General features: G+C 39.7%; 1 protein-coding gene across 1 annotated transcript in view; it reads right to left on the reverse strand.

Moving 5' to 3' along the window:
• The window catches only part of Col12a1 (collagen type XII alpha 1 chain), a 105,379-nt gene that overhangs the window by 66,705 nt on the left and 26,538 nt on the right, over window positions 1-12,136 (reverse strand). The window contains exons 13-20 of the mRNA XM_038322304.1: window positions 9,770-10,042; window positions 5,862-6,128; window positions 5,161-5,353; window positions 4,072-4,193; window positions 2,259-2,408; window positions 2,059-2,178; window positions 1,796-1,960; window positions 1,232-1,378 (exon numbers count right to left, since the gene is read on the reverse strand). Of these exons, the coding sequence (XP_038178232.1) occupies window positions 1,232-1,378; window positions 1,796-1,960; window positions 2,059-2,178; window positions 2,259-2,408; window positions 4,072-4,193; window positions 5,161-5,353; window positions 5,862-6,128; window positions 9,770-10,042 (1,437 nt within the window). The remainder of the gene's footprint in view (window positions 1-1,231; window positions 1,379-1,795; window positions 1,961-2,058; window positions 2,179-2,258; window positions 2,409-4,071; window positions 4,194-5,160; window positions 5,354-5,861; window positions 6,129-9,769; window positions 10,043-12,136) is intronic.

Below are 12,136 nucleotides of genomic sequence, written 5' to 3' on the forward strand. Positions count from 1 at the left end.
AAGGAGCATGAAAAATAAAATGTGAGTGTAACCAAGGACCCAAATATTGTGAAGCATTTCTGCCACTCTGTTTATTGAACCCCCCCCCCCCACTTCTCTGACCATGGCAAGTTAATGACAGATTGTCTGCACACAATTCGCATGTCTACCAGAGAAGTCCTCATAGTCCACGGGGCATGGATTTGTGTGTCATTATGTCTGCAAAGCCCTTCAGTGTTGGTTCTTTCAATGTCCCATCCATCTGAGCCCTCTCCTGTCACTACAAACCCAGTTCTGAAATTTTGTTTCTAACGCCTAATCCCTTTCCATGCTTACCTCATTCAAAGCCCCACAACAACATCCCTAGGCATTTGACCCCAACTGGGTAGCTTCTCTGTATCTATGTCTTTGCCAGTAAAGAAGGATTGCACTATTTCTAAAAGTTTCAAGTTTAGGACTGTAACTTCTCTTCACATTCAGGGGTTATCAGTGTAGAGCAGCAGATCTGACAGTCTACAATTGAAGAAAAGAAAGCAGACATAGGATGCCTCTCCCAGGCCTATGCCTTGGGAAGCTGGAAAAGGCTACCAAACATTACTTAGCAATCTAAATCTGTGAGCTTGTCGTAGCCATCTGTGTGACATAGCACTAACAAAAAACTGCTCCACTACAGAACAGATCTGTACCAGAAAGGGGGGTCTCCTACCGCCCCTTTATTCTCTTCTCCCACTTTTGTGCATTTGCTGAGCCATATAACCTAAATAAATCCTTAAATACACTAGAAGCATTTTCTAGTTTGATTCCACCCCACCCCCAAAAAGATATCATTTAAAAATGAACTAAAATAGAGATTCTTAACTAGGGAGTTCCCCCCCCCCAAGAAGACATTTGGCACCAGTAAAGACAATTCTACAAAAGTCTAGAATGGTTTCTACTGTTTCTGTAAGGTTAAACTCATGCTAACTTTCCCAGAACCAAGAAAAATAAATGAAGAACAATTTTACCAAAATCTTCCTATATAAAAAGGAAGGGATTTTCACTAACAAGGACAAAATTTCATAATTAATTTCCTAAAAGCCTTCGATTGTCCACTGTGTGCCAGATGCAGGTAACCTACCTAAATTGTACGTCATATCTACTCACCACAACTCAGGGGTTGCTCCTGGCAGCCAGGAGGCAAAAGCCTCTAACACTGCTGAGCATTTCAGAGTGAGGGCCCCACCCAGATAGAGCAGCCCCTGGCTAAGCTTACCAGGGCCCTTGACGCTGTTACACAAGTTGATGGTGAGGTCGTCCACAATCTTGGATAATGACTCAAAATCCGCCACATTGTATGCATGGATGTCGTCTGGATCCGTGGCGATCATCTTTAGCTCAGTTTCATCAGCATTCTTAATACCTTGGAAAACAGTGAATTACAAGTTGAAAGCACCTTCCAGGAAATGTTAATGGAATGAGGAAAATACTTCAGGCCTTTTCTTTTTGTAAGTGTTCCTCCACTGAGTCTGTATAGGGGTGTACGCAGATGAGCACCAGGTGCCCACAGAGGCCTCTGTAGGCAAATAAATCCCTTCTCAGATGGAGCAAGGTCTTGATCACTCCAAAACTAGAGCTGAAATTTCGAAGTAAGTATTAGCTTTTTCCCCTTCGTTAATTAATTTCAACTCCTCTCTCACGAGACTTTTGTTCGGAAGTGACAAGAATTCTACCGCCTTGTTGGTTTAAGTGAATATGGTAATCCAATAATATTTTTAACTACAAAAAAGTCCTCAGCCCATCTGCCACCCAGGGCATCACTATCTTCTCCAGGTCTTACCAATAGCAAACAGTTCCACTCCTTCATCCTTGAGTTTCTTGGATGGAGCCTCCACGTCATCTTGTGATTTCCCATCGGTAATGAGAACTCCAATTTTGCGAGCGCGAGGCCTCATGCCAGCTTGGGTCCTGAAGCTCTGTTGGCGAATGAAATTCAAAGCCATGCCTAGGGGGATTTTTAGAAGACAGCCGGTCACATCATCTCTCAGCTATCTGTCTGACCAAAAGCACGTGCCAAATTTGCGCCAAAGCGTCCTGACTTACCCGTGAGGGTGTTTCCTCCTTTGTATGGTAAGTTCGCCACAGCCTGTAACAAACTCTTCTTGTCTCTGTGGGCATTTAACTGCCACTCTGTTCTCGGGTCTCCGCTGTACTGAGCGAGAGCTAAAATGACACCAGGGTGTTAGGATGGATTAAAGATCGCAGTTAAGCTGTCAAAGATCTTCGGTGTTGTCGGAACCTACCAATTTGTACTCGCTTGGGACCAATTTCAAAGATTTCCACAATACGAGAAATGAAGCTTCTCACGGTTCTAAAATTTGCGCGGCCGATACTCCATGACCCATCCACCAGCAAGACAATGTCTGCTTCAGCTCTGGTGAGACACTCCATCCCTGACACAGCAATCGTGAGACAGGACGGTAAGGAACACAGAGTTGGCAGGTCGCTCCCTTTGTAGCTGCTGCCACCCAAGTTGTCTATTTCAACATACCAGGTAAGCTTAATAATTCAAAGCCACAGCTATAATTTATTAACCTCAAATAAGTCACAAGAACCAATTTTCCCAAAGATTATTTCAGTGGCAAATCTTCATCTTTGACTCTATTTCCTGACCATGATCATAGAACCTAGAGATTTTAATTAAACCGTGATGGTCAGTTTGAAAGGCCCACACAATCAATACTTAAAATAATAAATGAGAATGCATAGCTATCTAACAAAAAATATAAATAATTTGAATAAGATTTGGATTCTATATAAGGTAAGATATTGCATTCTTCGCTATTTAAGATATTAGCAAATATATATAAGATGAACTGATTAAATGTATAAACCATAAGTGGTTTAAGTGAGCCAAAAATATCCCTTATAATAATTAAGCTACCAGGTAACTATCACACGTTATAAGGATTAGACACATGACTCTTGAAATCAGAACTCTATGAAGTAAAAACATGCTTTGAAAATCTAACATGCTGTTCTATTGTTTCACTGTTATTTATTTAACTCTTTCATCTATTGTAGATAATTTCAGAAAGCAAAATCTGCACATTCAAAGAATTGAGGAAGGAGGAAGGCAATTGGGAAAAATATGCAAAGAAATACACAAATTGAGGGGACAGACAAACACAGACACAAAGCGAAGGTGTTTGGGAAGAGAAAATAATCCCAATATCCTCAGTGACAAGCTACAAAATAAAAATATAAGCCAGTTAATGTCATCATAAGAGAAACAATGAGACAATATAAAATAGCAAAATGTGACTTTCTTCCCTCCACGTCAAACTTTAAATCCTCTTTTTTCTAGAAGCTTGAGTCCCCAGCTATAAACTTCCCCATTTATTGCAATGTTGTCAGATCATCTTTATCTCACTTTTAAAAGGAAAGAAAATTAGGTAATGCCCATCACACAATCAACTACACAGTGCCATGCATCTCATACCTTTCCCAAGACAGAAGACTCCTAAACAGTGTTCCTAGGACCTACGACTTTAACATCTCTGGCTGTGCTAAGACTGACTGGTTTTAGCAAATGACTTTTTAAAAGTTTAGAAGTAAACTGTACCTCTTCCTCTCAACTTTAATTCTATTAAATGCTGTCTTGGTTCACATCAAACCTGTATTGATAGCAAGGGGCAGAATGTCTAAAGGGTTTGCGCTACCATTTTACTTGCAAGTCATGATTGCCCACTTTTTCAAATGTAAAACCTTCTTTCTCAGCCCAAATAAGCCACTGAAGTAAAAATATATTATACCAAAAGAAAATCGTACAACTAAAAAGAAAAATTAGAAAGTGTAACTACGGCTGTCACACTAAATAAAACCCATTTTTAAATAACGGTATTTAATTAATGCAAAACTGAAAGAAAAAGCCAAAAATAGACTCAGCTGGATATTTTGAAGCAGTTCATTCAAACATATAGTATGTGAATTATTTAAATGTATTGTAGTGAAAACTTATAATTAATTACTTGTCATTGTTTAATAACCTAACACGTCACATATGACATAGTTACACAATACTGTTTCCTGTAGAAATATAACTTAGTATCTTACCAGAGGATAAAAATGGTGTCACGGTTGTATCGGAAAGAGTTGTCATCTCTTGCCCAACAAGTGGTAAACTTTCTCCTCCATCAAACATCCCAAAGACATTGACTCTATAGGTGGTGCCTGCCCTGAAACAGGGATGTGCACAGTGGGTATGGACCATGGGCTCAGGGAAGCAGTTCCCAACTTGTTAAAGATATCCACCTTCATTAACAAACTTTTACCCAAAGGAACTTAAAATGTTCAGTATTGTGAAAGAAGAAAAATAGTTGCCATCTCATTCCAGCTTGACTCGCAGGGAACCAGCCACCCAGCATTCCAGGGAGCTCAGGGGATTCACAGCACCCTTTCTGGACTGGCTTTGCTGCCAGAGACAGCATTCCCCCCATGCCCTTCAGAAAGGAGAAGAAGGAGCTGCCTTTCTTCTGCTGCCTCTGAGTAAATCTCAAAGGCTTACGGAGATTGAAATGTTTGATGTCTGCAAGGTAACCCGGGACGCTAAGCACTGGGCAGCGTCAGACAGTGACATCACCAACTTTCATCCTATCTGCACAAGTGATCATGAACAGCAAGCATTAACAGGTTTAACATTATTGAATGCACACTCGAACAGACGAAGTTTCTAAGAGGAACATCCAGTAGCACGTTGGTACGACTGGATGGATGTGGAGTGCTGTTCAAACTCACACTCCTCTGTTTCCCAGCTCACTGTCTGAAACTAGACCTTGAATCAACCCAAAGCTGTTTTGCCAGTTGGCAACAAGCTCAGACTCTGTCCTTTGAGCTCCCGTGTGCTTCACTGCAGGGACACCCACACTGGGAGTCTCAGAATGAGTTACCTGGTCATACATTTCCACCTGGCTGTAATTGCAAGAAAACTATGTGATAAGGACATGTTAAAATTCAGTATTCCTTTTTTTTTTTAAAGTTATCCCTTATCACTTAATAACAAAAATTATTTAAAAATACAAACTATTTGTTTAGTCTTAATTCTTTGCTTGATTCTGAAAACAGATATGAGGTGGTTCTTTGTGCCAAACCTGCTAACTTATATAAATGATATAATATTTTAGCACAAATACAGTTCATTCTTACCTAAGCTCCTCCAAGACAACTGTGTTGTCATATGGTCCAAGGACCAACTCCCCTAGTCTTCTGTCATCGCCTGTGGGGTGGAATGTGACTTTGTAACCTTTCACCTCCCCAGGGGCAGGCTCCCAAGTCACGCGAAAACTTGACATTGTCGGGTCAGAAGTTTTGAGGTTTCTTGGGGACTTAAACCGAGAAGCTGTAAAATGAAAAAGGTTTTTTAAAAAGATTACCAATAAGATAGCCTTAAGTGTTTTTTATTCACACCCACAAAAATATGAATGTATAGAGAGTCAATCCAATAGCACAAGATGTCAGGGTCGCGAAAAGCCCTGTGAAATGGAGTGCTGACAGAGTAGCATAAACAATTCTCGCCATTCAGATGAGGCTTAGATTGATATGTTAGCCTGTAGAATCATTTTTACCAGGAACTGGATTTGCAAAGCAAATAATGCACTAATTAGACATGGCCCCTAATAAATACAACTTAATTTATTACAAATTAAAAGTGTTTGCATGCATGGTGCTGGAGCTTGAATCCAGAATCTCACTCCTGTTGGGCAAAAGCTCCACAACTCAGCTACAGACCTCCCGCACCCCAGCTTCAATTTGAAATGTCTACAGATAAAATAGATACTAGCCTTCTTTTTGAAAGGCATCATACTTTCTCCCCCAAAGGCATGATTAGTATTATTATTGTTGTATACCTGTTGTCCCTGATCCTTGCCTAAGCTTTCCTTCTCCTGTCTTATACATTGGGAGAACTGTGATGTCGTATGTGGTCTGGGGTTGAAGTCTCTTTAGCACTGTTGAAGTGACTGTGGGTGGCACCTTAGCGACCATTTGTCTCCCTCCCCCTTGAGGGCGATACACAACACGGTAGTTGACAACTTTCCCTGGTGCTGGTTTCCATGTAACTCTCATTGTGTGTTCTGTTTCTTCATCCACTTTTAAGGTTTTGGAATCTTGGGATACTGTGAAACAAAAAAAAAAATTAATCCATAGCATGTCAAAAGAAAACTAATTTTGTTTGCCACCTCCTTCACATGAGAAGAAACTGTATTCTTAAGTGTGGACACAAATGTCTTTCACGCTGGGCATCATCGTCTCTTGGGTTCATGATGGTATGTGAGCCTAATCTTAGAACGGCCTCGGTGGGATGCTTTTGCTTTATCCAGTTAATACTAAAAAAATGAAAGTTCATATTGCAGGGATTTCCTAGTTGCATTCTAGAAACTTTAGTAAAGGAAAAGAAATTCATCTCCAAAAATGTGGTTTTAAAGTTTTATTGTGTTGTCTCTGTAAAGAATTCTTCTAGTAATAAAGCCACAAGGAATACTAAAGATCAAAAATAAAGAGTTTGAAATTTTATTCAGGCCTTTTCAGAAGAAGCTACAGTCTGTAAGTAGATCAGAGTCAGGATGATTGACATCAATCTTCTGATTTCCATGTGCATATGACTATGAACACAAAAGGATAGGCAACTCTAATAGGTGAAAACATCTCAAAGGCTGGCAGACGAAAGCACACACATCAAGTATGTTAGGAAGCACTGTGTATTAACATTTATCTAATGTGAAGCTGATACCGTCACTCAACTAGTTCTTTTAGCAATATTTAACTATTATGAATAACTGTCAGACATACTTCACCCAATATCTGCAAACAATAACATCCCCTTTCTTATAAATAATAAGTTTATCAGCAGAATCATTTAATTCAATACTAGAAGACTCGCAAGTACTATTAGAAGACGCTAAAGTTGAAGGAAACAAAATCAACTGTCTTCCCTGATTTTCAAAGAAATTTTCATGGTCAAGTGGGTAAGAATCATTAAGAAACAGTTTTAAATAGGGAAGAAAAAACTTTGTTAAAATAGTTTTTAGACAATGAACGTCACTTAGCACCAGTTAACCCTGGGACTTTAGGAACAGACTTGGGCTGACTCTATGCTGGCCATTTTGTTGCTGGTGTGTTTCCAGGCCCCAACACAGGCAGGTGGGACCCAGATGGAGCCCTGTGATTTTCCTAACTGATGAGACGGTGGGAGTGCACATCAAATGGAGTCCAGAGACAGAGAACTACAGCAGAGAGAAGGCCACAGATAAAATGTCCCCAAGCACACAGAAAATCCTCCTTGGGTCCCCAACCCAGGGTAAGTCAGGGCATGTGTGTGAGGAAAGTACCACAAACTAGAGAACACACCACCCGAAACAAACAGAACCACTCTTGAAGCTCACACGTGGCCAGAAAGTTTCCCTCAGCCACAAGACCACACCTTAGAATTGTGGTGAGACCACGTAGAGTGTACAGCAGGGGTTTTGCTTCGATAACAAAGCAAAAGTGCTCCTAAGCTAAAACAGGTCTTAGCGTGAATTTCAAAAAAATCAAACTATTTCCAAATAACTACATTCTAGGTAAGGGAATAAGATTAATATTTATAGTAATATACTTTCCAGAACCCAATAAAATAAAACTCACAATATCTGGACTCAAATAAAAATTATATGGCACACCAAGAACAAATTTATGATCTAAATTTTGGACGTAGCTGGGCGATGGTGGCACATGCCTTTAATCCCAGCACTCGGGAGGCAGAGGCAGGTGGATCTCTGTGAGTTCGAGACCAGCCTGGTCTACAGATCTAGTTCCAGGACAGGCTCCAAAGCCACAGAGAAACCCTGTCTCGAAAAAACAAAAAAAAATAAAAATAAAAAATAAATTTTGGATGTAACAATTGTGTTCTCCCTAAAAATCATGTGGAAGCTCTAACCTCCAATGTGGATCTTGCAGGTAGGACCTTTGGGTTAAACAAGCTTATGTAGATGAGGTTCTAATCTAATGATATCAGTGACCAGTGACCTTAGTAGAGAAAGTGGAGACACCAACCAGGTCAGGCTCACCCTCCTCTATCCCCAACTCTGATGAAAAGAACTTAAGTGTGTGTGTGTGTGTGTGTGTGTGTGTGTGTGTGTGTTCGTAGGTCATAAGGCTAGAAAAGGGGGGTTCATAAGAGGAGAAGAGATTTTGAGGGAGGAAATAGAGTAATAAAATATCTGTAACTGGAAAACAGTAGAAGGGAACTAACTAGGGAAAGAAAGCTGGAAACACGGAGACTATAGTCTGGGAGGAAAACAAAATAAAACGCATCCTGAGACTGTCTATAAAGATGCTACAGTGAAACTCATTCCCTTATGATGATAAATAAAAATATTTTAATTGTATCTTACAGTAAAAGAGAAGAAAACTGAAAGTTCTTCTCCTTAGATCACTAAATTAGTAGGCTTCTGTATTTTTCTGAAAGGCACTGTTGTAGCTTCAACAACTCACAGTGTCGCCCCCATGCCACTGCTGAACTAGCCATCGTGAAGAGGGACAACCGATATTCTAATCCCAGCACATTATTTTCATGGCATAAACATTTACGGGACATGTCCTTAAGTTTCATCTTAAAGTGATGCTGGACACACTTCTAAGCACGCGTGAGAAGCACGTATAAAACTGTGAACCTTTCCAAAACAAACGAAGAAAAGGCTTTTCTCTACATGTGTAGGAATGTCTGTGACTAACAGATGCTTGTTGTTATTTGGTCTTATCATGGCTGCCCTCTTGTTTGGTTTGGTTGCTTTGGTTTTGTCGGGTTTAAATATTCTATGCTTTCTTGGGGTTGCTCCTATTCGGCTTTTGTTATGCCTATGCATTGTATATGCTACAGTGTTACATAAGGACATCTTCATACCAGATAGAGTGTGAACTGAGTATATTCCTCCCTTCCAGTGTGACCCCTTAGATCACTATTAGACCACTATTCCCATCCCAGGAAAAGTGCGCAAAAAGAGGCCAGATCTACTGGCACACACCCTTAATCCCAGCGCTCAGGAGGCAGAGGCAGGCGGATCTCTATGAATGTGGAACTAGTTAATCTACATAGTTAGTCCAAGTCAGCAGGGGCTACATAATAAAACCCTGTCTCAAAAAAAGAAAAGAAAATAGTGATCAAGAAGCACAGATATGCCCCAGGTAGGCTTCCCTATCTACGTATACACACGATGTTCTCCATTATCCACACCCCACCAAGGTGATACCCTTGTTGAAATTACTAAACATATACACTGTCACTCAGAAAACAGGACGAACATCCTTAGGTGGCTAGGCACTGTCCCTGGTGCTCTGGCTACTATCCTTCCAGTTCATGCTCATGGCACTGTAAGAGAAGACATTTATCATCTGTGTTCCTCAGATTAGGAAACTGACATCCGAGGAAAGCTAAGGCCCTTGACTAAGGTCATGCAGTCACAACAGCTCCTAAATTTGCTTGGTCTACATGGGAGCTGTATTTCCACTAATTTAGTATCCTAGCTAGCTGACCCTTTTACTAGAAAACAAAATGGACACATACGCATGGCTGGGAAGAATTCAAAATTGTCCAAATATATTATTTTTCAGATCAGAACCTGATTGGAACTTAAACCACACTCCTTAAACATCACTCGTGTTCAGTTCTTATTCCCAAGTGAAGAAAAAAAACCTCAGTGGCTCCATTTCAGGTCACCTGAACTGATTAGTTCTTAGGTAGCACCAACATGTATCCCCACACTCTTGGGAAGTTACCTACATTCAGTTGTGGCATCTTTAGTCACGGGCTCCCCTTCTCCGCTGCTGTAAGTTGCAAACACTGAAATTCTGTACTTGGTCTCTGGCTGTAGATTCTCTATCATGGTGTGAATTGCATCTCCAGGAAGGTTTTTCTCTCCAACCTCAATGTCATCATAAAGTGACTTCCATGAGACTCTGTACCCTCGGACCATTCCTGGAGCTGATGTCCAATAGGCCCCAATGGACGTGTTCGTGATGTCCTTAGTAACTAGATCTTGGGGTGAACCACGCTCTAGAACAGAGGTTAAAAGGGTATCACTTTTTAAATGTCACCTGAATAATTAAGTATTCCTTCACCCTGGTAGACATCCTAACTTACTGGACTCAAACTCAACCTCTCTAAAATTGATCATTATTTCTGAGCTCTGGGGCTGTTTTTCATCAATGGAGCAAATCAGCAGAAGAAAACTTCAGGCTGCACAATTCCTAACTATCAACCCCCATACGCTTATTTGTATTACGGGGCCCTCGAGAACAAAGCAGACACCCAGATTCGAAGAAATGAATGCTTTTAACTTTTTTCTAAAAGGAACAATGTCTGAATGTCCATATTTTATCACATGTCAGAGTACTTTGAAACAAAGCCCACTTCCACAAAGGTCTCCATGTTTTTACCAGGATGTTTTCCTTTCTCTCTAATTTTAATATACTCATTTCAATTTATGAATTACAGTTACTACAACCACCATATACTGCTTGCAAATCTTAGCTTCCACCACAGCTTTCTGAATAAGCTTTAACTTGCATATTCTGTTCAAGAGAGCAAAAGTACACACTTTTGACAGTTTCACTCCAGTGAAACTAAAAGTCACCAGTAATTCTGAACAACTTAAAAGTAATGAGTTGTCAATTAGAGCACACTGCTTGTTCTGTCTGATCAAAATGGTCTGCAACTAAATCATGGCTCTTTCATAAATCTCTACTTATCCTAAATGGAAAGACATAGCAACCTAAACTTAATGATAGGCACAGATGTCTTCTAATAAAACCCTCATTTTCCATATTTCAAATGTAATATAAATATACTAGTCACTTTATATTGAATGCTTTTACTAGGGTTTATACCACACTGTGACATAACTATAAAACTATCTGCCTCCTCAGCATACATTATACCAACAATTGTATTACATTCATGTAAATGACAGTGCACATACTAGATTTTTGAAAGCTGCTATTTTCTTAACTCGGAGTGCAATGAACATTTTAGAACTACTCATAAACAATTAAGCATCAACCAAAAATAAAGATAAGTATTAATGAAAAAAATGTCAGTGCACAAACATTCTCCTCATACATGGTAGAACGTAGAGGGAAAGATAAACAAGACAGAAGCTGAAAAGGCTACCAGAACCTAATGGAAAGTTCTTACTCCATTATAAATGACTTTGAAAGTAGACAAGACATCTCATCTCTGGGAAGGAATTAGCTGCATATTTCACTGAAACCAAGAACACTTATTTTCAAGAACATAGTAACTTTTTTCCTCAGCACCTAAAAATGAAAACCCTTTGCCCTGAGAATTTGCTGCTTTCATGGTGATAAACCGCTACATCTTCTTCACGTGCAGAATATGAAAGTGCAACTTCCTATCGCTGGCTTCTTGGCTTGGTTTGGCTGTTTGTCAGTTTCTACTTGTTTTGATGACTGAATTCCCACAATTCTGCTAAGTTTCAAGTCTGCAACACACTTTCCCTTTCCTTACTATAGGCCATTTTTCCATTTGTACCTTTGCTTCTGAATTTCTTGGCCTGCAGTCAGGAGGACTACGGGGAAATGAACTCACTTAATAGTGACTTTGGATTTAAAGAAGATAGTTAATGCGTTAGAAAATGGAAATTTTCTTCCAAATTAACACCAGGGTAATCACCAGTGTCTACTTTTCCTAAGGTCTGTGTCTTTCAGTCTGCTTTTCTCCCTAATTTCTAAAGCACTGAATTTGTGGGATTGTTTGTTTCCATGACAACAAGCATCAGTCTCACAAACACAAGCAAATAATTTCACTATGAGAAAAATAACAGGAAGAGAATTGTGGTTGAAGCAAAAATGTATTCACAGAGACATTTCTGAGCTTAAAACAGAAAATTCCCTCATCACCAGACATGTCTTCCCATGAGTTTAACCAACTATTTTAAGAATCAAAATCCTTGTAAAACTAGAACAAAATACTAACAAAATCACAATAAAGACTTTGTCGAGTGCCTTAATGCCCTAGAATTAATTTGCAAAAGGCCTTTTTAAGATACAAATGAAATAGCAACTAAAGGATAGTTGACATCTCATTAAAGGCACATCAACAATGACCTGAGTGACCCTAGAGAAGATT

This window comes from Arvicola amphibius, chromosome 3, assembly GCF_903992535.2.
Source record: "Arvicola amphibius chromosome 3, mArvAmp1.2, whole genome shotgun sequence".
NCBI lineage: Eukaryota > Metazoa > Chordata > Mammalia > Rodentia > Cricetidae > Arvicola > Arvicola amphibius.